This window comes from Podarcis cretensis (genome assembly GCF_951804945.1).
Source record: "Podarcis cretensis genome assembly, chromosome: 9".
Lineage (NCBI taxonomy): Eukaryota > Metazoa > Chordata > Lepidosauria > Squamata > Lacertidae > Podarcis > Podarcis cretensis.
The window spans coordinates 68,042,572-68,069,101 of NC_137178.1; the positions used below are offsets into that span (position 1 = coordinate 68,042,572).

The following is a 26,530-nucleotide window of genomic DNA, read 5'->3' on the forward strand; positions in this document are numbered from 1 at the left end:
AAAAACTTGGCAAGCCAAGGCTCATACCACCTAGCAGACCTTTACAAAAATAACAAACCCACATCGACACAAGAAATACAAGAAAAACTAGGGGATACCCAAATGCCCTGGCTAACACACCACCAATTACATGACTTCTTAAACAATCCAGTAGTAAAATCAGCAGCAACTAGGCCCTTGACAACCTTCGAAAAGCTCCTCCTAACACGGCAAGGGGATAGTATCCACGATATTCAAAATAGTGCTCCAAAATGCCACAAACCCCCTCGATGTAATAAAAATACAATGGGAGGAAAACATAGGCTATGAGATTAACCCCACCCAATGGACTAGAATGTGGTCTAAACTTCCCTTTAAATCCATCTCAGATAAAAGAAAAGAACTCACCCCGAAACTCATTTATATATCATGGAAAGTAGCACTGATACACCCAGGAGCCTCACCAAAATGCTGGAGAGGCAGCATCTCCACAGGCACATTTCTCCAAATGTGGTGGGAATGTCCAAAATCCAACTCTTCTGGACATCAGCCATACAAGAAATATGCAAAATAACTAAGCAAGTATTAGGACATCTTCCAAGATAATAATGCGCACTCACATCACAACGAGCGCATAACCCACCTACTCTCAGCAACCAGAAGCATCATAGCCAGGCATTGGAGAGACATGTCAGGAGTAAACATGGACCAATAGAAAAGCCTTAATAGAAAAACCAGCCAATAAACTGAAACTGACATGGGGACAAATAGAAGAAGACACCTTTATCACATACATAGTCCAACAAGAAAACAAGAAAAATCTGTTCACAGCTACAAATCAATCTGGCTAACCTGATCCAAATATGTACACACATAAACAAATCTCACGACAGCCAACCACTCCCTAGACCACCCTCAACCTCTCTTACCACCAAGGAAATACAACAAGCAAATAGCAAGAGAACCCATACAAGTGACACTGACACAAAACCCCACACATGCACTCAGGAGAAGAATAGAAGCACCCCACTCACCATTTCCCCTTCCCCCTCTTTTCTTCCCAACCTAATATTGCATGCAACACTAATGTTTCACGACAAATGAAACTGATCTGTAGAAAACACAACTTGAAAAAAGAGACAGTGCATGTATTTATATATATTTTTAATAAAAATATATAAACAAACAAACAGCAATACAGGGAATGACCAATTGACGCAAAATCACACGCACTCACACAGCGCCGAACCTGTAAATGACCTAAAACATGGCTAAAGGGGTGAAACAGGGGAGGGGCAGAACACTTTACACGAGGTCTGAAATGTAACCCCTGTGCAAAACAAGGATTGCCTGTAAGAAAAACTTCCTTAACTAAGCATAATAGGGGTCTGATGTTCAAAGACTCAAAATCCTACTTAAATAAAATAGTGCAAAACCATCCTTAAAAAAAAAACCCAAAGCAACAAAAACAATACACAGCAAAATGTACTACACAATGTGCTAAATCTTTACACGAATTTCTACAAGTAGGCACACAACAAACCACAACTCTTAACATCACCACCTTTTAAGCAGTAGAGCAGAGTTGCTGATGAGAGCGGATATAGCATAATGACTAAGAATGAACTGTGAACCAAAGTATTCCAAGACTGAAATCTAGCATCATTTTTGATCTCATTATGTACGAAGATTTTATTTAGCCTTTCGTCTGCAATACGGGAACAGCAACACTGTCGTACCTTGCACAGTTGTTGTAAGGATTCCCAAAGAGCTTTACACATTACAACCTGCTATATAAATGCTATCTGTTGTTGTTTTTTATTGCTCCACAGACCACATTGACTCAGCTCCTTGTTAGCTCTGGCTTGTCTCTAAAACCAGACCTTTCTGCAACCTCCTGCTGACTCCAAATTGCCTTGAATACCCTGCTATGACAAGCTGCCAACAACTGAGCTCATGACCTTTGCCTGCAGGTCCCTTCTCCCCACGGCTTCCAGTCCTAGGTCAAGACAGTAATTAAATATGGTCTGTTGTGTTCACTAATGAGAGCAGTAAAGACTGCAGAAAAGGGACCAGTACAGCTTTCAGTATCTTACCTTCAGATGTTTTCCAGCGTTTCCACAGATCTTCAACGGTGATGTGTTTGTCTTCCCGGTGTAGATGGTTGTGCTTATTAGAAGCGTCTTTATATTTCATATCTTCTCTGATAAACTGGAAAAGAATGAAAGTTAGGTCAGAGAGTTCTTGCAGCTAAGACACTAACAGTGGTGGGTTAGGTAAAGGTAAAGGTACCCCTGCCCATACGGGCCAGTCTTGACAGACTCTAGGGTTGTGCGCCCATCTCACTTAAGAGGCCAGGGGCCAGCGCTGTCCGGAGACATTTCCGGGTCACGTGGCCAGCGTGACATCGCTGCTCTGGCGAGCCAGAGCCGCACACGGAAACGCCGTTTACCTTCCCGCTGGTAAGCGGTCCCTATTTATCTACTTGCACCCGGAGGTGCTTTCGAACTGCTAGGTTGGCAGGCGCTGGGACCGAGCAGCGGGATCGCACCCCGCCGCAGGGATTCGAACCGCCGACCTTTCAATCGGCAAGTCCTAGGCGCTGAGGCTTTAACCCACAGCGCCACCTGCGTCCCTAGCAGGTTACAAACCCCCAAATTGGTGGTACTTAAAAAGATCCTCTCAGTACTTCATCACCAGTTTCCCCTTACTTCCATTCACAATTCTCAATCCTTCATTTGTCATTAGATGGTCACTGTAATTCAGAGAACGCAATGGTTTCAGTACAGTTCAATACAGTTCAGGCAGAATATTCACATCTCTGCTCCTGAAAAATGTGGAGCGACTTGCATTGCACTAGCACTGTAGAATTAAGTGCTTTTGAAATGTTGTTTTTAAAAATAGTAATAGAATCAAACTCCTTCCTCATTGCTTTATGGTCATACCGTTATGGTCTCACACAGGTTCAACCTTTGATCATAACTGTTAAAGGTAAAGGTACCCCTGCCTGTACAAGCCAGTCTTGACAGACTCTAGGGTTGTGCGCTCATCTCTATAGGCTGGGAGCCAGCGCTGTCCACAGACACTTCCGGGTCACGTGGCCAGCATGACAAGCTTCATCTGGCGAGCCAGCGCAGCACACGGAACGCCATTTACCTTCCCGCTGGTAAGCGGTCCCTATTTATCTACTTGCACCCGGGGGTGCTTTCGAACTGCTAGGTTGGCAGGCGCTGGGACCGAACGACGGGAGCGCACCCCGCCACGGGGATTCGAATCACCGACCATGCGATCGGCAAGTCCTAGGCGCTGAGGTTTTACCCACAGCGCCACCCGCGTCCCTATCATAACTGTTGCTTCAACCAAATTATTATACAGCTTATCCTAGTATTTTTATTGCTTGGTATTTGAAAATAAAACAATTCCTTCCAGTAGCACCTTAGAGACCAACTAAGTGTTATTGGTATGAGCTTTCGTGTGCAAGCACACTTCTTCAGTAACTTGGTATTTCAAGTTACTTTTAAATGCTGATTTGCATTACCCAACTGATCCAGGCTAGAGTTTCAAACTGAAAATGAAAAGGGCCTCCCATATGAATGCTTCTTATTCTGGGAACCGCCCTGAGACCTCCGGGTATGGGGCAGTATAGAAATTCAGTTAATAATAATAATAACAACAACAACAATAATAATAATAATACAGCAATGCACTAGATTATGTTTATATAAACCCTTAAATTGGGCTTTTTTTGCTTTGGTACTGGACTCAATCCTCAATATTCTCTGGTTGGCCTCTGTTATTTTCTCCGACCGATGGAGAACCTACAAAGGACTCTACAAGGGCTCTTGTGTCCCCCATAAGGGAATATTACACAGGGAACCAGGCAGAGGGTCTGCTCGGTAGTGGCACCCACCCTGTGGAACGCCCTCCCACCAGATGGCAAAGAGAAAAACAACTACCAGACTTTTAGAAGACATCTGAAGGCAGCCCCGTTTAGGGAAGTTTTTAATGTTTAATAGACTATTGTATTTTTATATTACGTTGGAAGCCGCCCAGAGTGGCTGGGGATTTTTATTATTATTATTATCATCATCATCATCATCATCATCATCATCATGTGTGTGCAAGCACAGTACAGGAAGTTACTGACAGCACAAATTTGAAACCAGAGAGGGACCTAGAAGGATGTGGGCTGACCCTGAAAGTGGGAGGGGGGCTGCATTAATAACATTGATCCCCAACCCCTTGTGGAAGCTGTGCTGCTCTCCTTTGCCTCTGAAAGGAGGATGCAACTGTCCCTGGTACAGGGGAGAAGGAGCTGTTATTTCGCCCTAGGGCTCCTTCATGCTAGATCTGGGATCTAGTGGGCTGCCTTTAAAAGTATGGGAAGCTGCGGGGGTGCAGCACTGTCAGAGGAGTACATTTAGAAGGGCTTGCTACTTTGGCAAGTCGCTTTGGCAAACAGAGAGGCTGCAAGGAAAGGCTGCTGCTGCAGCAGCATTTGAGACACTGAAGGAAAGGTCTTTGGCTGCATGAAAGAAGAGAGTTTGAAACCTGTTTAAGTAAACACATAAAACCTGTCAGGGATGTGGAGACTGCCTAAAACAAAGGATTACAGTTCTGTTGAAACGGAAGCATTAAGTAAAGCTTACCAACTGAGATTGTGATGTAGATATGGACTTTTAACTCTTTAAGTAGCCTTGACCTTGATAGAAATAAGATTACTATTTGACAGCTTATTTGGGAAACATATTTGACATTACTCCTTGCAAGCATTACTCCTGTGCAACCGAACTTCTGTTTTTTCCCAGGCCAAAACTGTACAGTGTACACCGATAAAATTGTCACTGAACACAGGAACTATCAAACTGAATCAATTAAACTAAACATATCTAAATGAACTTGAGAGACTTTATAAGCATTTTGGGCATGCACTGGCTGTGACTGAACAAGCTAGTTAGAAATTTCATCACCTTGGACTACACAGAGTGAGTTTTGAACTTACTTAAAACACATTTGACTGACTTAAATTGAAAGAAACATTAGTGACCAGATTTGGCAAAGAAACAGACCATCTTGATTTCTTAGATTTTAAAGAAATGGATGAATATCCTCTATGAGTTATTTGATTTACATATATGGATAGTATTCATTATACTCTATCGAATGAACTGATTTTAAAAAGATATATATGATTTCAGCTAAGAATGAATGAATATAACCTTATATAGAAGTGTAAGGTAAAGATAAAGGGTAAAGGACCCCTGAAGGGTTAAGTCCAGTCAAAGGAGACTATGGGGTTACAGCGCTCGAGGGAGCCAACGTTTGCCCACAGACAGCTTTCCGGGTCATGTTGCCAGGATGACTTAGCCGTTTCTGGCGCAACGGGACACTGTGACGGAAACCAGAGCGCACGGAAAGCCCGCTTACCTTCCCGCTGAAGCGGTACCTTTTTATCTCCTTGCACAGGTGTGCTTTTGAACTGCTAGGTTGGCAGGAGCTGGGACAGAGCAATGGGAGCCCACCCTGTCAGGTAGATTCCAACCACTGAGCTTCTGATTGGCAAGCCCAAGAGGCTCAGTGGTTTAGACCACAGCGCCACCTGCGTCCTTATAGAAGCGTATTGGGTGTTAGGGGAGAGGGTAGTACCTCTGGTGAGGAACACACCATGCTCCTTCTGGAGCAGTCCCCACCCGGCACTAAACTCTCATCTGTGGCTCCTAGAAACTGTCAGCATATCAGCATATCACAGCCACACCCTGGGAAACTACTTTGACTGCAGCCTCGGCAGGCCGCCCGTTGAGCCCATCAGAAGGCGTGCAGGGTTCCATCGGGCCTCCTCCCACCGTCTGACATCACAAATGCTGCACACATGATGTTGTGCACACACTTGCACACGTGATGTCACATGCACACACATCTCTCTCCCCCCACCCCCATGTTGAATGGAAGCCGGCACACCTCGGCATGGGAAACATTATATTCTTCCTGCCTCTAGTATTTTTTATTGGAACCTCTGGAGGCTTGCATTCTTCTAAAATCTAAAGTTGCCAGTAAGTCTCACGAGAACAAGAATAGACTTGCAAAGTATGTATCAATTTTAGCAGTGCAGCTAATGTGCTCCAAATATTACAGGGGGGGGGGTCATCTCTAGCTTCTGAACAAGCAACATACATGCTGCCATTATAACTGGATAATCATTTCCTAACTGAACTTTTTAAGGCAGGAATACAAAGCAAGTTTTTTAAAATGCTAGGGAGAAAAACGTGAACCCCAAGTTACACCAGAAAATTCTGGAGATCCAAATCACATCATTTTCAAAACTGGTTTGGTACTTTAGCAAGATTCAACTCTTTGGAAGTGGAAAACTAGTAATAGGAACAGGTTGATACCTCCCTGTGATTTTAAAAAACAACTATCTGCAGAGAGCTCTTTTTTTAAAAAAAATGGGAATGTTTAAAAGCTAATTCTCCCATCCACAGTCTAAAATGGTAGAGTCCCTCTACCACCTCACCTTGCTCATAGGTAGAGCCAAATTCAGGTTTTTTTCCAAGGAACCTCAAGGACATAAGTTTAGAAACTTATGTATATTAGAGTAGCAAGGAAATATACAGATAGCTTCCCTATTTTTGCATGCCCAGACTGGTAGCAAAGATCAGACACTCTCTAGTTTTAAAGATGTAATGGGGAAAGAACCTGATCTTTGCTACCAATTTGAACGGTGTTAGAATACAACCTCCATAACTGAGCCAGTGGAAATAGTCTCTGATGTGATGTTGAGCAGCCTTTCACAATAAGTGTGGGGAAAATATCCAAATGCTTTTGCTCTGTATTAGGAAACACAATGAATGCAGCCAAACATTCACAATACTCACAGTCATTCAACCACAAAAAAAGGATTGGGGAAGTTGGATTTTCTGAAAACAAGGCTCATCACTTCTAGCATAAACAACCATCAAGGACACTTCCTTTTACGTAAAATGTTCTTACTTTCATTTGGCAAGCCTGGTCTTGTTCTAGCAAGTAGTCTTTGTGAAAAGAAAAGAAATGGTATCCTCAAAAGCCCCCAAATTCAAAATGCAAACCAAAGTGTTCAATGCTGCTTGGAAATATTTGGGATCACACTCCTAAAATGGAATGTTGACATATTGATACCAACATCTACAAATTCTTGCTCTAGCAAATTTAGTTGCTGCAAAAGAAAAGCACCTTTTGGGATCGTAGTCCCAAGGCATAAAAAAAACAGCCTACTTGCAAGTCAGCAATAACAGCAACCATTTATTAAAATGGGCTTTCCAAGAGACAATGAGATAATTCCAATCGTCAGTTAAAACACATCAAGCTGAATGTAGAATGCCTCACAATTGTAACCAGCCTGCAAATGAAGCTTAGCCCCGCTTTTTAAATTGTAAAATCCTCAATATTTGTGAAATACAGTTTCTCATTAGCACATTAAGTTGCTTTGGCTTTAAGTCCAGGAACATTTCCAATGGTCCTAGAACGCAATACCAAAGGCAGTCCTACTACTTTTCTTAGGAGGCTCTAAGAATGGCAAAATCCACAGGGAATTAATTTTTTTTTAAAAAAAGATGCATATTCCACCATACAATCAGCAGTCTCCAAGAAGCTTTTACATAAGACTAACACAAGTACAGCACAAGTACAAAATAAATCAAGCTCCAAACCGCATCAACCTAAAAAGTAGTTTATAGAATTCATTAACAGCATAGTTATTTTATGCCACTCTAAGCCTTGAATAACAGAACAGTTTTCATCTACTGCCCGAAGGATAACAGAGCGGGTGGCAGGCAAGTTCACACAGATGGCTTTCCTAACATCTCTGATGCAATTTCCTGTTGATATGGCAGGTGGTCCAGGTCAATCTGTAGAATGCTTAAGTGATTCAGTCTGCAGAAACAATCACATTTAAATTCCCCTTTCCACTGGACAGTGTTCATTCCGCTCGTTGGCATTCCTATCCATGAAACAATTGGATTGATGGCTTTGCTGCAAATGGAAAACTCAGAACAACTGCCTGAACGCAAGCTAGAGTTCATTTTAGAGCCTACTCTGTGGAGGTAAACGCACCAAAGAATGCACAAGGACTTCCAGGGGACTAGTTTTGAAAGCAGGCGCCCTACAGACTTGAGTGGATCAAATAGAACCCTCAACACACCACCACAAATTCTGTTCAAAACCCCTTTCTACAGGTAACACTGCTTGCCTCAGATACAACGTGTTCAAAGAGCTGTAGCCTACAACCCTGAAGTTTGGATCTAGACAACCGCAACAACTCCTGTGTTGCAATTCTCTCCTTCTGGGCCACAGTACTTGTGAGGCACAAATATTGTCTTTTTAAGATGACAGGTTAAGGGATATATCCACCTAAGTGCTACTCAGAGTAGACGAAAAAAGAACTTGTTAGTCATGCCCATTAATATTAATTAATATCATAGAATCATAGAATTGGAAGAGACCACAAGGGCCATCGAGTCCAACCCCCTGCCAAGCAGGAAACACCATCAGAGCACTCCTGACATATGGTTGTCAAGCCTCTGCTTAAAGACCTCCAAAGAAGGAGACTCCACCACACTCTTTGGCAGCAAATTCCACTGTCGAACAGCTCTTACTTCAGGAAGTTCTTCCTAATGTTTAGGTGGAATCTTCTTTCTTGTAGTTTGGATCCATTGCTCCGTGTCCGCTTCTCTGGAGCAGCAGAAAACAACCTTTCTCCCTCCTCTATATGACATCCTTTTATATATTTGAACATGGCTATCATATCACCCCTTAACCTCCTCTTCTCCAGGCTAAACATGCCCAGCTCCCTTAGCCGTTCCTCATAAGGCATCGTTTCCAGGCCTTTGACCATTTTGGTTGCCCTCCTCTGGACACGTTCCAGTTTGTCAGTGTCCTTCTTGAACTGTGGTGCCCAGAACTGGACACAGTACTCCAGGTGAGGTCTGACCAGAGCAGAATACAGTGGCACTATTACTTCCCTTGATCTAGATGCTATACTCCTATTGATGCAGCCCAGAATTGCATTGGCTTTTTTAGCTGCCGCGTCACACTGTTGGCTCATGTCAAGTTTGTGGTCAACCAAGACTCCTAGATCCTTTTCACATGTACTGCTCTGAAGCCAGGTGTCACCCATCTTGTATTTGTGCCTCTTATTTTTTTTGCCCAAGTGCAATACTTTACATTTCTCCCTGTTAAAATTCATCTTGTTTGTTTTGGCCCAGTTCTCTAATCTGTCAAGGTCGTTTTGAAGTGTGATCCTGTCCTCCGGGGTGTTAGCCACCCCTCCCAGTTTGGTGTCATCTGCAAATTTGATCAGGATGCCCTTGAGTCCATCATCCAAGTCGTTGATAAAGATGTTGAATAAGACCGGCCCAAGACAGAACCCTGTGGCACCCCACTAGTCACTCTTCTCCAGGATGAAGAGGAACCATTGAGGAGCACCCTTTGGGTTCGGTCAGTCAGCCAGTTACAAATCCACTGAGTGGTGGCATAGTCAAGACCGCATTTTACCAGCTTCTTTACAAGAATATCATGGGGCACCTTGTCAAATGCCTTGCTGAAATCAAGGTAGGCTAGAAGCATCGAGTTGTAGAGTTGGAAGGGAACACGAGGGTCATCTCGTCCAACCCCCAGCAATGCAGGAATCTTTGCCCCCAACGAGAGGCTTGTCAATATGTCTACTCTGAGTAGGACTAGCATTGCCTATAACCCTAAGACTTTTCATTTTAAATAATTATTTACAATTTTCAGCTTTTATTATTAATAATTAATAAACACAATTTACCATTTTTTTCCCCATCTATAAGACACCCCTATGTATGACGCTCCCTATTTTAGAGGGCTCAGATTTAAGAAAATGTGGGGAATGTGGGAAAATGTGTATAAGACGCCCCCTAATTGCTGACATTACTTTTTAGGAAAAAACCCTAAGTCTTATACATGGAAAAATACAGTAAGTGGCATACACAGATTAAAATCAAGACATTCTCCATCTGCGGAGAGATGGAGAAGGAAAAGGAAAAAAACAAACTTAGGCAACAGTTCTTAAACTTATAATGAAATGTAAATAGTTCACAGAGAGAAGCCAACTAGAGCTAGCCTTTCAGCTAAATCAATGGAATGGGCTCTGCCCATCTCTTTGGCAGGGTTAGCCAGGTTGAATGACTAATATATTTTTAATGCTGTATGGGGTTCTGCTTTGTCAATTTAATTTGTGCTTTTTAGTTGTTTTAGTTGGATGACCGATAGAAAGCTGCTTTGGACTTATTTATTTTTAATCTGCAACCCATGTTCCATGAAAGTAGGAGAAATCTAGCAACATTAAGACACGCTATGAAAGCTGAAGACAATGTTTTAGTATGATTGGAGGAGAACATTCCAACACTCCTATGTAGGTTTTGCTAAATGTTTCCAACGGATTCTCTTCATTTGATATGTAATGACATAGAGTTAGGTTTTTTAAAAAATCGTAAATAAAAGGTTTAACACAAAATTGTCTTGAATTGGAGTAGTATTGTCACATGAGCACTATTGCCAGAAAAATCAATAGCTATGTGGCCATTTCCAAGCTCAATTTGGACCAATAAATGTAAGTTCATTGTAATAAGCATGAACTGTTTTTCCTTAATATTCACACATTGAATGCAGGATTGAAATCTGTACAGTATATGAACCCGCTTTATAGAGTCAGACTGTTGATTCTTCTTGGGAGGCAGCTTTCCAAAGTCTCAGACATACTTCCCCCCCAAATACCTTCTAGCAACTATGGGAAAAGTGGGGGGATGCTGAATCACATACATAAGGGACGTCCATTTGTGACTTGTTTTTATTATCCTATAAAAGCTGCTCGAATGCTCAGTAAACCCAGTTAGAAGAGTCTGCTGGAACAGATCAATGCCCCATCTAGTCTGTGGCCACAGCAAGCAGGACATGAACGTAAGAGCAGTCTTCCCTTCTGCAGTTTCGAGGAACTGGTACAGTGGTACCTTGGTTTATGAACTCAATCCGTTCCGTAAGTCCGTTCTTAAACCAAAGCTGTTCTTAAACCAAGGTGCGCTTTCCCTAATGAGGCCTCCCGCCGCCGGTGCCCTTCCACCGTTCAGCTTCCGTTTGTAGACCAAAGAAAAGTTCGCAAACTGGAACACTACTTCCAGTTTTGAACACTACCAAATAGTTCATAAACAGGGCTGTTCTTAAACCGAGGCGTGGCGTTCATACGGAGCCCCCGGTCGTCTCACGGACTATTGACCCGTACACCACTAATCTGCTGCCATCAACCAGGTCCTCCCTGGTAAAATCACTTCAGTCTCAGTCAGCTTCTCAACTAATAAAGAAGAATGTATTTTATTTCAGACACAAACTTTTACGGCATTCCAAACATTGTTGCTCTTTACTTTCTTAGTCTTATTTTCCTCTCTCTCTCTTCTACCTCCCCGCGCTCAAGAACCCACTGCCCTAACTGTCTCTCTATTACCAACTGCCTTTCCCAACCAGCCAACCCACTAAAACCAACCAGCTACCCACCAACAACTCCCAATGAACTCCACCCAGAACTGGTTTTATAGTCCCACTGACTCCACCCCCCTAGGTCCTGACTGGGCAACCTGTTTAACTATTTACCTCCAGTACTCTATCATATGTTAATGTCACACGAGGTACCACTGTATCTTAAAATAGTCATTTATACTCTGTGGCATGAGTTGAAAGCATACAGCATTTAAGCTCACCCCACTTTTTCTAGTCTGCTTTAGCATAAAGTCTGTCCATAGCATGGGAGAGGGGCGGATTCAAAATGCCTCTTCCTTACACCTCCAACCTTGTTATACAAGCTGTCCTAAATCAAGAGGAGCAGAAGCAGCTGAGCAATTCACACCTTCTACTGCCTTTCATAGTGACTGCTACACTGGAGGCCAGGACATGCTCGAGACTGAGGAGTAAGGGTCAAGTTCGTACCATCGGCAGCTTTCCTGTACCCTGCCCTACATTCTGTATTCCTAAATGTGCAACTTTGCTTCTGACAGCATTAAAATGAATGTGACCATTTTCCACTTCCCCATTGGGCACAGTGCTATTCCCCCCCCCCCCGCCCCAGAGTTATAGTAGCAATTGTGCTTGAAAATGCATGATATTCTCCCTGAATGTTTGTTAACATTCACAATCCCTATCCTAGAAAAAGTCCATGTTTAGACTTCTGTGTTATTTTCTCTGCACTACTGGTTACAACTGAACTTTCCACTTCCCCATCGGGCACAGCGCTATTCTTTTCCAGAGTTATAGTAACAACTGCGCTCGAAAATGCATAAGATTCTCCCCAAATGTTTGCTAACATTCGCAATCCATGTGTTATTTTCTCTGCACTACTGGTTACAACTGAACTGCCAAACTTTTCACAGCATTTTTTTTTTTTAATGCCAAATAGTTATCATCAAAGTATGGCTAAATTTTGAAAATTTAACATGACTAAATTGTAGAGGTTAATTTGGAGTTTTTAAAGAAAGCATGTTCTTGGCCCACTAACAAAACTTTTTAATAGACTAGCGATCCTTAAAGAGGCTCATGAATATAGTAGAGTTTCCTATGAAGTGATATGATGCAAAATTGTATATGAAAAAAGCAAACAGCTGTAGCAGGGTAAGAAAAGCAGTGACAGTAATACACTATGGACAGCTGTATAAGCTGAAGACTTGGCACTCCTACTCAAAAATTTTTAAAAGCAGTGCTTTGTCAAAGTAAGCACAGAAAATCCAGCAAGATTCTCTTCCATTTCTATTTCCCTTGTTCTCTGCTTCACTAATAATCTCCATACAGTTTACTAAAAATAGAATTCGGTAACATTTTCTTATTGCAAAGTAAATCAAAATACTTAGATTACTGTTTAGTTTTAAAACTTGGCACTTATTTTGGCATAATACTTTACATCACTATGGTTGTGTAAAGATTGTTTACTCTCTCATAGTTTCTGCTTCTTTGGGGAAGCAACTATCATGTCTGTGATTCTTTTGCAGATTAGCACCTGGACAGACAATAACCCATTGGGCTGTCATACTTACCAACAACTGCAGCTTAGTCGTACTCAGCCCAGTGTTCCGGGGTGCAGAAGGGTATCAGGGGTAAGGTTGGAGCTGGGAGGGGTGCAAAACAGGGTCTCTTAGAGGGGGGAAGGGGACATACGGAAGGATCTTTTCTGGGAGTGATTGGGGGGAAGGGTTTCAGGGGGCAGGGGGCAGGGGGCATATTCGGGGGTGGGCTGAAGGGAGAGGGAGCAAAGGAGGGGGACACGGTCTGAGGGGGACACAGGGGGGAGGAGTGAGGAGGATATCTTCACGGAAGATCTCAGGGGGGAGGGGGGCATATCCGGGGAGGGGGAAGGCAGGAGGGGGATATCTTCAGGGAAGATCTAAGGGGGAGGGGGCAAATTCGGGGAGGGGGGAAGGCGGGAGGGGGATATCTTCAGGGAAGATCTCAAAAGGATTGATATGTTTCATAGACAGCTGAATTGGTCTATTTCAATATACCGTATTTTTCGCACCATAGGACGCACTTTTTCCCCTCCAAAAATGAAGGAGAAATGTGTGTGCGTCCTATGGTGCGAATGCAGGCTTTCGCTGAAGCCTGGAGAGTGAGAGGGGTCGGTGTGCACCGACCCCTCATGCTCTCCAAGCTTCGCACACCTCTCCGCAAGCAGCGGGAGCCCAGCGCTGGGCTCCCGCTGCTTGCGGAGAGTTGCCTGCATGCTGAAGCCTGCGCGCTCTGAGCTCAGCACGCCCAGGCTTCGCGGACCTCTCCGCAAGCAGCGGGAGCGCTCCCACTGCTTGCGGAGACTTGCCTGCATGTTGAAGCCTGCGCGCTCTGAGCTCAGCACGCCCAGGCTTCGCGGACCTCTCCGCAAGCAGCGGGAGCGCTCCCACTGCTTGCGGAGACTTGCCTGCATGTTGAAGCCTGCGCGCGCTGAGCTCAGCGTGTCCAGGCTTCGCGGACCTCTCCGCAAGCAGCAGGAGTGCTCCCACGGCTTGCAGAGAGCTGCCTGTTTGGGGGCTGGGGTCGGGGGAAGCTTGAGCTTCCCCCGCCCCAGCCCCGCACCTGGGGGGGAAATAATTTTTTCCCCTTTATTTCCCCCCAAAAAAACTGGGTGCGCCCTATGGTCCGGTGCGCCCTATGGTGCGAAAAATACGGTATTTGACTATAAATGGTAAGCAAAATTTTCTTTGTAAGTTCATTAGTAGCAATGAACGGACGACAATTATAAATATGAGCTTAGACGAGTATGAAAGTTTCAAAGGATCTTGTTTTGCTTCCTAATACAAGTAAATTAGATCATTTGTAGAGTATCAGCAAAATTTCTGGTTCAAAATTTTCCAGAAAAGCAGCACCACTAATGTAAAGCATAAACTCCATAGCTGCAAGGGGTACAACGAAACAGTGGTAAGTTAATTGTTTATGTGCTCCTTTTCATACATAATTCCATTTTTAAGGAAGATATTCAGAGTAATATATTTTCTTCACGTACCTCGTCACTTTCATCTACTTCAATGCCCCCATCTTTGTCATCATCCATTTGTTTATGAATTGTGCGAAGAGCTTCCAGGCTGTATTTATCTTCCTCAGTGAAACATGGTGGACTCAGTAAATGGCAAGGATCTAAAGGACAAAAATCAGAAACAATTCTTAACAATTTGGGCTTCAAGAGGGAAATGGAGGAAACGAAACGCTACTTTCAAGTTTTTAGGAATTATAAATCTCAATTCATAATAGTGGGGCCCAAGTTCCATGCTACTGAACTGTCATTGGCCCAAGTCCGCTTACCCTTTCGGTGTGGTGGCACTGCAGAATGGCTGAGGCTCCAATGGGGCCCCGACAAGGGAATCATAACATCAGTGCCCCTTCCTGATAGGTGGCGGAACCATAAGCCCCCACCGCCTATCAGGAGCTGGATCCTGGCTTGCATCCTGATTTGGCGAATGGGGATGCAGGCTTGGACACAGACTGGGCCAGGATGTGGAGCTGACGAAGCGGTCTGCTTCATGGCTATTTAAACAGCCCTCACCTGGGACCCTACCTGCTTTTCCTTCATTGTATTCCCCGCCCGCCCACCCTTGGTTCAAGCTCATAGTCAAGAACTTTGCTGTGGCTACGGTGGTTGCCATTTTATGGGGCCGGGTACAAATTGGTCCACCATGCAAATTGGCTCCAGCCCAGTGGTTTTGCCTACTTCATAGCAATCATCACAACTGGGTTGGGCATTGGGGCAATCCTTTATTTTGGATGGAGGGGAGGTTGTAGTCTCCACCTGCCCCTGCAAATGCTGAGGTATCCCCATTAAAGGGATTCGGGGAGGGGAGTGGACATGTCCGCTTGCCCAGGCAGGGCCAGGGCAGAAGGCACTGCCCCAGACAGTGGTCCCTGTGGGGGGTCACCCTATTTGATGTAAGTCTTAGGAATCCGCACCTGAATTGACCTACAAATCACTTCTGGTGGGCAGGCCGGAAGTATCCCAACTGCCCCGTGCCCAAGCCAAACCTCCTTCATCTGTATTCAATAAAGTTGTGACCTTTTTCAGTCCAAACCAGTCTTAGTGGTCTTTTATTTATACGGGTTGGGGATGGTGAGCAACATGCCAGGACCTGCAATTCACACACTCCTATATAGCATGGGAAATGCTTCACAACAATGCCACTACAGAGCATACAAGAACATTGGACCACACAGGCTGAATCAGTTAACATAGGTTTTGCTCATCAAATCCCTGGCCTCTTCTTCAGCCACATGTTAATCAGGTAAGAATGACCCTCATATGTGGCAATTCTAGTCTTCATATTCTCTCTCTCTCTCTCTCTCTCTCTCACACACACACACACACACATATATATATATATGTATGTATACACACACACACACACACACACACAAAAGTGTGTGAATATTAATAATAAAGATAGGAAGCTTTAAACAAAACAGAGCCAAGCAGTTCTATCCTGTTTCCACTTGCTGTTTTTATTTAATCCACTCCACTTGGTTTATTTAAACCAAAGACTTGTACATTGACCACTAATAATGAATCATAGATATTGTAGATATTATTGCAAATTTATTATGCTATTTTTGCGATGTACAAATGGCATTTGAAGACTTGGTCTTTTTATTTATACAGTTTATTATTCCTATGATCCTTGTTTATAAAATCCAATAAAAGGTTACTTAAAAGGGGGGGGATAATAATAAAGAGGGGTAATAAACTAAAAGGCAGCAAGTACAAAATAACTTATTACTGGGAAGCGGTTGTTAATAGCTTCTCTAACATGCGTGTTTTTCATACAAACATACAATAGTGGGGGTGGGAAAGTCCACACATAATGTGGAGTGCAAGAGTGTAGAACAAATTTGCTGGAAGCACCCATTACAATAGACTAGAAGCGGTCCAAGCTTCTTCATCCTATAATACTATGTTTTGGTCAGAACAGCTAAATGGAATCTCCCTGCAAAGAGCTGGGGACAAGAGGAGGTAGAAATGCCAGAAATGCAAATAAAGGAAGTAGAAGCAGCCATGCAGTTAAAGAGGAAGTTGGGCAGCGGTGAGGTGGTACCAGTGGGTCACCAGTAGCTCCCCGACTGTACTACTAGGTGCCACAAGTCCTTCTTAATTTTCTTCCACAAACAGAAATTGTGGGCTTCCCATAGGCATCTGGATCCAAAAGGCCCTTGGTCTGATCCAGCAGAGCTCTTATGCCAGCCTGTGCTGTTATGACCTGTCTGAATTTTATTGCACAGCACAAAGCATTCTTCCTCACAAAAGATTCTGCAGAAAACGAGGGAAAGGAGAAGTATTTAAGCATTCTGTGTAAATTAGTTCTTGGCTTCCGACAAGGCCATCAAACTTAAATGTGCTTTCAATTTATTTTCCTGCAGGAAACATATTGTATACCACAGAGGAAATCTAAGTTATTGCTATTAAATGACAGCTTATCCAGAACGGAAGTCCCCTAATTAACTTTTAATTAACAGCTTTGGTCGCCCTGTATGATGACCTCTGTCAGGAGAGAGACAGGGGAAATGTCTTCATTTTCCTTGACCTCTCAGCGTCTTTCAATACCATCAACCATGATAGCCTTCTGGAGCAGCTGTCTGAGTTATGGATGGATGGCACAGCTTTGCGGTCCTACTTGGATGGTCGTTTCCAGAGGGTGACGCTTGGGGTGTGCTCTTCGGCCCTGTGGTGCTCTCAATGTGGGTTTCCTAAGGATTCAATTTTATCCCCCATGCTGTTTAACATCAACATGAAACCACTGAGGGGGGCTAGCCAGAGTTTTGAAGGAAGTTGTCAGCAATATGCTGATGGCACATGGCCTTACTTTCGCTGGACCATTACTGTCTTTGGCAATGGACTGGATTAGAGCCGACAAACTGAAGCGTAATCCAAACAAGACTGAGGCACTGTTAGTGGGTGGTTCCCTAGACCGCATGGATAGAAGGCTGCCTCCTTCTGTTTTTGATTTTGTTCAAAAAAAATTATTGATTTTCCAGAATTTTTAAACAAACAAACAAACAAACATATTAACTGTACTTAATCCAATCTTAGTAACATTGTTGAGTGACTTCCTCAAATCCCCGAAGCTGAATTTCAGTGTATTTCATTGTAACAGTTTTCCAAAACCAATTTTCTCATAAAATTAACTTAATCACTTAACATCTTTCTTCCTTTTCATTTTAACTTTAAAGATATTATTCTCTAACATCATATATTTAAATCCTAGGCCTATCTGATATTTGCAAGTTTTTCCAGTTACCGTATTTTTTGCTCTATAAGACTCACTTTTTCCCTCCTAAAAAGTAAGGGGAAATGTATGTGCGCCTTATGGAGTGAATGCAGGCTGCGCAGCTATCCCAGAAGCCAGAACAGCAAGAGGGATTGCTGTTTTCACTGCGCAGCGATCCCTCTTGCTGTTCTGGCTTCTGAGATTCAGAATATTTTTTTTCTTGTTTTCCTCCTCCAAAAACTAGGTGCGTCTTGTGGTCTGGTGCATCTTATAGAGCGAAAAATACGGTAAGTTATCTTAGCAGATTTAACTAAATAGTCTTTGAATTTCATCCATTTCCCCTGGTACTCCTCTTCCTTCTGGTCGCGGACTCTTCCAGTCAGGTCGGCTAGCTCCGAAAAGTCCATCATCTTCATCTGCCATTCCTCCACTATTGGGACTTCTTGTGTTGGAAGGCTGCCTACTTTTGATGGAGTTAACCACCCTCTGAAAGAGCGGGTACACAGACTAGGGGTACTTCTGCATCCTTTGCTGTCGCTTGAAGTTCAGTGGCTTCAATAAGCTCTTTCCACAGCGGCTTTTCTAGCTCTCCATTTGTATTTTCCTGCCGATCACAGTAAAACCAGCTATGGAGGGAGTTTTTTAAGCACTCCGCCTCATTTACTGGACTCTGGGACGGTCATGTGAGGGCCCTGGAGGCTTGCCCATCCTTTACAGAGTTCAGTAAGCAAGGTGTGGTGGACAATGCCTGTTCCAGACAGGTAGGGATGGTCATACAGAGGGAAGGTTCTGCATGTTCCTGGTTTTACATGATTTTGTATTTACACATAGACCCTCAGAAGCCAACTCTCACGTAAGCTGCAAGTTACCAGTACTAAATTTCATATCTCTTCACAAACGTAGATTGAATTGTCCCATACTTTGAATCATATTTCATCACAGCATAGGCTAAACCTTTGTGATGATGCAAAAATGACAAAATGCTGCTTTTAATCAGTTTCACTGGGGATATCAGCTGCATCTCTTCTCTGGCTACAGATATCAATGTTCTCTTAGAATCCAGTGTTGACAACTACAACATGTTGTAGATGAGGCTGTCTTTGAGAAGTATCCTCATTACTTGTTAAGCACCAAGCAGTTCTGTTCTCAGGTACCTTTAATGGTTCTTAATGGCATTGGAGCCACAGCTATTTATCTTTTATCTGTTGTTTTTATTTTGGTCATAACTTCTGGCTTTATTGGTTTATGTTTACAGGTTTATTTGCTCCTTTTATGGTTATTTGTGTCATTGCTTATTTTCTTATGTTTTTATTGTAAACTCCTTAAGACCACTTTGTGAAAGGTAGGGTAAATACAACCATAAATTAAATGTGCAGGGGTACCACATTGCAAATAAAATCTAGATTCTAAAGTATGTCAAACCCCATTCTATTACACACACACACACACACACACACACACATAATCAGGGAATCTGTATTGTAGCAGTGGGAGGGGCTGGTTCTCACTTGCAGTCCACACCAAAGTAAGTACCAACTATGGTCACAGACATGAGGCATCCACTAAAGAGAGCCCAACGCTTTGTAATTAAAAGTTTACTCCTAAGACACTGGACTTACTTTTTACACAACTTGTTCCTCATAACCCTCTTAATTTTACAATGGACAAATAGGTGCTATTTTTCTCATGTAAAACGTTATGTGCTTTTTTATACAAGGGAGCGGAAAACAGTGTCGGTTCCCTTGAGCATTTGTCGAAAGAACACTTGATACCGCTCACAGATCAAGTTCCTGAAGGCATTCAAGAGTGAGGAACATGAAGGGAAAACAGTGAACAGTTTGAAATTAAGAAACAAGTCATTTTATGAAAAATAAAGGCCAGTTTAATTATAGCTGGGGTGGGGATTGATAAAAGTTAAAAAACGTAATTCTTAACAACATACCTATGTTCTATTTTACTTAAGACTAAAAGAATGCCTTTAGATTATCAATATTATTCTTGCTATTAAATTTTTTTACTGTTCTTCTGCCCATAGAACACCCAGCAGTTAAGATGAAGAGAAGTACAATATATTTCTAAGCAAATAAAATAAACACAGTTACAAAAAGGGAATGAAGAAAAAGCAATTTAGAGATATGTAATCTGAAAAAGCAGTAATCATGTTAAAAATAATTTTTGAAAAGCAATTGAATTATACATTACTGTATAAGTGTTTTCTATTTGTGTCTGAATGGACCAAAAGAGGGAGCCAGAGAGATCACCACTGAAGATGAGCCATAGCATTGGCACCATCACTAAAACAGCCACATCTCTTATGCTCACTCATTTAACAGCCCAAAATGGTGGTGAGGACTCCAAGGGAAGTTCTTAAAGCCTGGGCAGGTCTGCATGGCAGATCAAGATCATTTAAAGACTTTTCAAAAACGAAGGGAACCAATCAAGCTGAAACAAGATTGGAGTTAAACATGCCAATGATTAGCCAACACTCAAGAGTCCAGCTGCCACATTTTGGACTAACGGACATTTTAAAGACATTTTCAGTATGTCAGAATTTCAAAAGATAGCCCCCATATACAGAATAGCACAGTCATCTGGTCTGGAAATAACTGAAGTATGTATGCCAGGTTCATTTTCTCTAAGAAAACCAATTCTGAGACAAGCTTCACAGAATTTTGTTTATGGCCATCTTTGATATCATGATGACAGGTGAAATGTGTCACTAACGCAATCACACAAGTCAAGCAGCGAGAGGAACAAGATGATGTTGAAAAGCAAGAAAACACCAAAAATACAGATGTCAAATATTGGTTTAAATAAGAGGCTCTTTTTAAGAAATGTGAAAAAATGGTGCAGAGATCATAATTTTTGTGCACATGAAAAGCCTAGTCTGGAAAATAGAAGAGTAGCAATTTAAAGATTGAAAGACACAGGGCAATCTAGGCCACAGCACACACCATTTTTAACAAAGGGAGTGGTGTAGTAAAAATACAAATCACAATACAATCACTAATGGTCAGTAATAAATGGGAAGAAAGCCCAATATTGGGGATGGGGGAGAGGAGAGAGCACCTCCAGCTGCACAGAAATACCTTTGAGCCCAATGCAGGAGCCAATGCACTTCAGAAAACCTAAAACCACAGCATGTTTGTCTCTTAGCCTTCCTGATTAAGAGAACTCTTAAGAATCATGCAGAACATGCCTATAAAACAATCACACACTCCCATGCTAACTACTCCATGCACCATAAAGAAACAGAGGCCAATGAAACACATCTGGGGGAAGTTAAAGTTGTCTGGATGAGAGAATATTATGAAAATGATTTACAGGTGGTACATGACCCCAGTCAAGCTTGCAAAAATCTATCATTTGCCCAATAATAAATGTTGGAAATGTAAAGAAAATGAAGGTACATTCTTTCACCTTTGGTGGACGTGCCCAAGGATTAAGGCTTTCTGGGAAATGATTTACAATGAAATGAAAAAGGTATTTAAATATACCTTCCTGAAGAAACCAGAGGCCTTTCTCCTGGCCATGGTCGGCCAATTGGTGCCAAAGAAGGATAGAACTTTCTTTATGTATGCTACAACAGCAGCAAGAATACTTATTGCAAAGTACTGGAAGACACAAGATCTACCCACTCTGGAAGAATGGCAGATGAAGGTGATGGACTACATGGGATTGGCAGAAATGACTGGCAGAATCCGAGACCAGGGAGAAGAGTCGGCGGAAGAAGATTGGAAGAAATTTAAAGACTATCTACAGAAATATTGCAAAATTAATGAATGTTAGAATGATGTTGGATAGAAATTAAGTGGTTTCCAGCTGTAATGTTTTAAGGGAATATGAGAAATAGGCTTAGAAACAGGTTAAAACTTAATGGCAAGGATTTGCTGAACTAACAATTTGAATTGGAATACAAAAAAGGGAGGCATGAGGAGGTCCGGGAAACATGTTAAAGGAAAATGAGAAATGGAAAATCTGCATGTTTTATTTTTTTCTTTTTAATTATTTTTACTTCTGTATTTTTGTTACTATTTTTATTCTTTTTTTTTCTTTTTATCTTTATTGTATTATTATTAAAAACCTTAATAAATATTCTATAAAAAATAAAGTTGTCTGGATGTATGGCAAGGGAACTGAATCTTTAACTCCATGATTCCCAATGAGCAGCACACTAACACTGCCACCTCTGTGAAAACACCAGCATGAAAACAGCAAGAGAGTAATAACAGGGAAAGTGGCAAGACCACAACAATTAGATCAGTTTCCAGAGAGTCAATCTCTTCTTTGAACAGTCAACTCCAAAAGCCCCCTTTAAAACAAGCTTCCCATCAAGTCACTGATTCCATTGTTTTAAACTTAACACAGCTGTTCAAGGAGGTCATGCTAACACAGGAGAGTTTGTCCTTACATGTAACCAGAGCCAGTTCCATTAAGGACTTTCAAGATGTAGGCTGATATCCTGGATTTGCCCTGGTATTCGACAGGGAAGCTAGTAAATCAGTGCAATAACATGTTCTCTACAGCCGCAGCTTAGTAGCTGTTTTGCAAATCAATTCCATCTGTAAAGACAATTACTATAATTTATGCATCACGACGGAAGGGTTTTTTATCTGACCTTTGGAACATAGGCTGAAGACCAAAACGGTTCTAAGGCTGCAATCCTATACCCACTTACCTGGAAATAAACCCCATTGACCACACAATGAGACTTGTTTCCAAGCAGACGTACAAAATTGCACTCTAAGAGCTGGAAGTGGTTGGACAGACACAGCTGCCCATTAGCATAGAACTAGGGAAGATCCGGGTTCAAATCCCAACTCACCCATTAACCTATTTGGGTGCCTTTGGGCCAGTTTCTTTCTCAGCTTGTTAGGGTTGTAGGGAGAATAAAATGGAAAACTTGGACATAAATGGAATAGAAATGTGTACATATATTTCTTTCATCCTACTGTTATCTATGAACAAACAATTTGTAAAAACACAACCCAAACCTAACATGCTATTTGCTGTAGGCAATGGACAGTCAAGTATATACAGTATGGGCAATACTGCCACGACAACAAAACCATCTTCACAACTCTAAAAAAGCACCTTACTGTGACAATATATATACAAGAGAGAGGGCAAAGTGTGTCTCAGCTGTTTCTGTTTAAGTGCAGTTTTCTACATCTTATGCACAACTGCTCTAGGGGCCAGTTCACATATTAAAATCTTCTCTGCCATATCAATTTGTGTACACTGGTACATCAATGTGTAAAGGGAAGTATAACCCCTGGTACATAAAGGTAGCAGCTGCTATCTCTGTGATAGCAGAGGCTGAAAAAAAGTTCGGAGTTACGAACCAACATGATGCAGGTGGTAAGTCCACCCTCTGATATGACAAGTGGCTAGCAGAGGGTTTCCTTTGAAGTGTACTGTGAAAAGTCGTAAACACCACACTTGTAAGACAAGTGAGTAGTAAATGAGGATCCCGATTACACACACTGTCCTCACCATCTGGTAATCATTTACCACCTAATATCTAGGCAACACAATTCAAAAGAAATATGCTACCTCCTACGAAAGAGTTGAATGCACCATATTTAAAATTAAACCTGTTCTGCAGATGTACCCACAAATTTAGTTATGTAATTCTTCACTGTCAGTTTTCCAGGCACCAAAATGTTAGTGGCAATGCTAATATTTGCATAATGCATTTTACAGAAAGAGAAGGTTGTATCAGTGACTTCATTAAAACCCCAAAGCCATCTGCTATGCATGCACATAGGAATGGTGCAATTTGACCATGGCCAGTGTTCAAAACTCCAATTGTTCTAGGCGCATTTTGCAACTGGGAATTTCATTAGCGCAAGCAGTTTCTGAGCTCTGGGCGCAGTACTGCACCCTAAGATTTCAGATTAAAACTGCAGAGTGGAAGGAAAGGAGGACCTTTTCCTGCCTCCCCACTTCCAGCTACTCTCTGAAGGCTGGAGAAGAGATCATCTTAAGAATATTAGGGTGTGGGGCAGGGGAAGGACTAGACCATGTGAAAAATGAACGCAATGTTTTAGCTGCATTTCATTCATTTTCAGCTTTGTATTCTTGTTATTAAAAAAACCCGCACCTAGACATTGCGTTGTTGCGCCCATAACCTAGGCTTAAGGTGCCATTTAGCTCCTGGCTTTCATATCTCAGTTTCCAACACTGACCTTGACTCACCTCATGCCTTCAAGTAGCAAAATGTGTGACCGAAGACCAACTAGTACAGCAGTGTGAAATTCAAGCTAATAAGTCTATTTAACAAGAGGGAAGCAATAGTTCCACTCCATTCTGCCTTGGTCAGACCCCACGGTGAGTACTGTGTCCAGTTCTGGGCACCACAGTTTCAAGAGGATGCTGACAAGTGAGAACGTCTGCAGAGGACGCTGACCAAAATGATACAAGGATCTGGAAACCAAGGCTTATTAGGAACAGTTGAGGGAGTTATGTAAGTTTGCTGTACAGGAGAGAAGTCTCAGAGGTTATATGATAGCCATCTTCAAATATCTGAAGGGCTGCCATATGGAAGATAGAGCAAGCTTTGTTTTTTTTTTTGCTGGTCCAGAGGGTAGGACCCAACCCAATGGATTCAAATTAGAAGAAAGGCACTTCCGCCTGAACATTAGGAAGAACTTTCTGATGCTAAGAGCTGTTCAACAATGGAATAGACTCCCTTGTGCTCTCCTTCACTGGAAGTTTTTAAACAAAAGTTAGATGGTCATCTGTCAGGCATTAATTAGGTGTGATTCCTGCACTGCAGGGGGTTGGACTAGATGACCTATGAGGTCCCTTCCAACCCTACAATTTGTGATTTCTAAGTTTGGCATTTTGTAATACACATGCTCAAGGAAAGAATACTTCGGCTGCATTGTTCTGAAGTTCCTATCAGTATTCAACATATTCCCGGGTAAGAAAGAAATTGAAGTGGCTGAGCGAACTTCCTCTGTAAATGGTTCATCATAGCAACTGGAAATGGCTGCAGTGCCAAGCAAAGGAAACACAAACAGGGAGACAATCTGTTCTTAGCTTCACAGTGTTTCCTCTATACTGGTGAAAGGGAGATGGCAGCATCTTGACTGATATATAAAGGTTTTTTTTGTTTTTAGTGGGTGACTAGAAGTATTTGTCAAGGCAACATGAACAGAGTTAGCAGGGGAGGAAACCAACTGCAGCAAGATCAAGGGCAAACTGCAAGCTTTAAAGACTACATGAATACAGAAAGAGGAATACCACAAAACCCAAAAGGTTTATCCTTTTGTTCCATCTGATTGTAACTATACCATTCCTACCATCCCGAATAAGTTCCACCTACAACCTAGGTACTGATCCCCCTCTTCTCTTGCCAGAAAGTTTCTCTACTACCTTCAAATAGAACTGCTACCTTCAAATAGAACTACAACTATTCTCAAAATTTCATACATGGTTCTCCCTCTGTAATGAATAGGACAGTTTGGTTCAGGGGTCACCAAACTGTAGCTCCTAAACTTCATGCACCTCTTTGACACTTCCAGCTGCAGCTCTTGAGACCACAAAAGCTGCCCATGTGTTTTATAATTTCCTGTACCCTTCATTGCCTAGAAGAAGGGTCGATCAATCTGCCTACTATCTGACTTTTAGAAGACATCTGAAGGCAGTCCTGTATAGGGAAGTTTGATGTTTGGTTTTACTGTAGTTTTATAATCTGTTGGAAACCACCCAGAGTGGCTGGGGCAACCCAGTCAGATGGGCGGCTTATAAATAACATCATCATCATCATCATCATCATTATTATTATTATCATCATCATCATCATCATTGCTGCAAGTCAGAAACTGTCCAGCAGTGCACATTTGCAGTGTTCAAAAAGGATATTGTGCAATACATTTGTGCAGGCAATGATAGACATCTTGCCATCTTGCAATAAACCCTTTCTAATCAGATGCTGGAGTTTGCTGTGGCATCTGATTTATATTCTGTGCATGCATGAAAGCATAACATAATCAAGTCATAAGAAATGCAAATATGCAGAAAATTGAAATTTTAAGCCAAAATGGGAGGAAGACTTTACATGCACTGTTAAAGGAGACAAACCTCTTGGCTTTAACTGCAATGCATCAGTCACTCTAAACTTTAAAGTAAGCAGCTTGAAATGCCACTCCTAAACAAATCAAGAGACATTTCATTTGAATACACACACAGAGCCCGCATTAGAATTAAGGAAAACATATTGCTTTCTGCAATCGCTAAAGCAGTCTTTCCCAACCTGGTGCCCTCCACAGGTTTTGGACCACAAAACCCGTCGGACCTAGGCAGCATGGCCAATGGTCAGCGATGATGGGAGTTGAAGTCCAAAGCATCTGGAGGGCACCAGGTTGGGAAAGGATAAATTAGAATTACATACAACTAACTACTAAAGACAGGGCAGGGTGGCGCTGTGGTCTAAACCACAAAGCCTAGGGCTTGCTGATCAGAAGGATATTGGTTTGAATCCCCGTGACAGGGTGATTTCCCGTTGCTTTGTCCCTGCTCCTGCCAACCTAGCAGTTCGAAAGCACATCAAAGTGCAAGTAGATAAATAGGTCCTGCTCCAGCAGGAAGGTAAATGGTGTTTCCGTGCGCTGCTCTGGTTTGCCAGAATGACCCAGAAGGTGTCTGCGGACAAACACCGGCTCCCTTGGCCAGTAAAGCAAGATGAGCACCGCAATCCCAGAGTCGTCCGCAACTGGACTTAATGACTAATGACCTAATGACTAAAGACAGGATCCAACGTTGCATGCGGTGCACAG

At 42.4% G+C, this 26,530-nt stretch overlaps 1 protein-coding gene across 1 annotated transcript in view; it reads right to left on the reverse strand.

The window, feature by feature from the left end:
- Positions 1-26,530, reverse strand: part of STIM2 (stromal interaction molecule 2) — a 73,613-nt gene that overhangs the window by 26,583 nt on the left and 20,500 nt on the right. Inside the window, exons 2-3 of the mRNA XM_079989682.1 lie at positions 14,501-14,631; positions 2,076-2,190 (exon numbers count right to left, since the gene is read on the reverse strand). Of these exons, the coding sequence (XP_079845808.1) occupies positions 2,076-2,190; positions 14,501-14,631 (246 nt within the window). The remainder of the gene's footprint in view (positions 1-2,075; positions 2,191-14,500; positions 14,632-26,530) is intronic.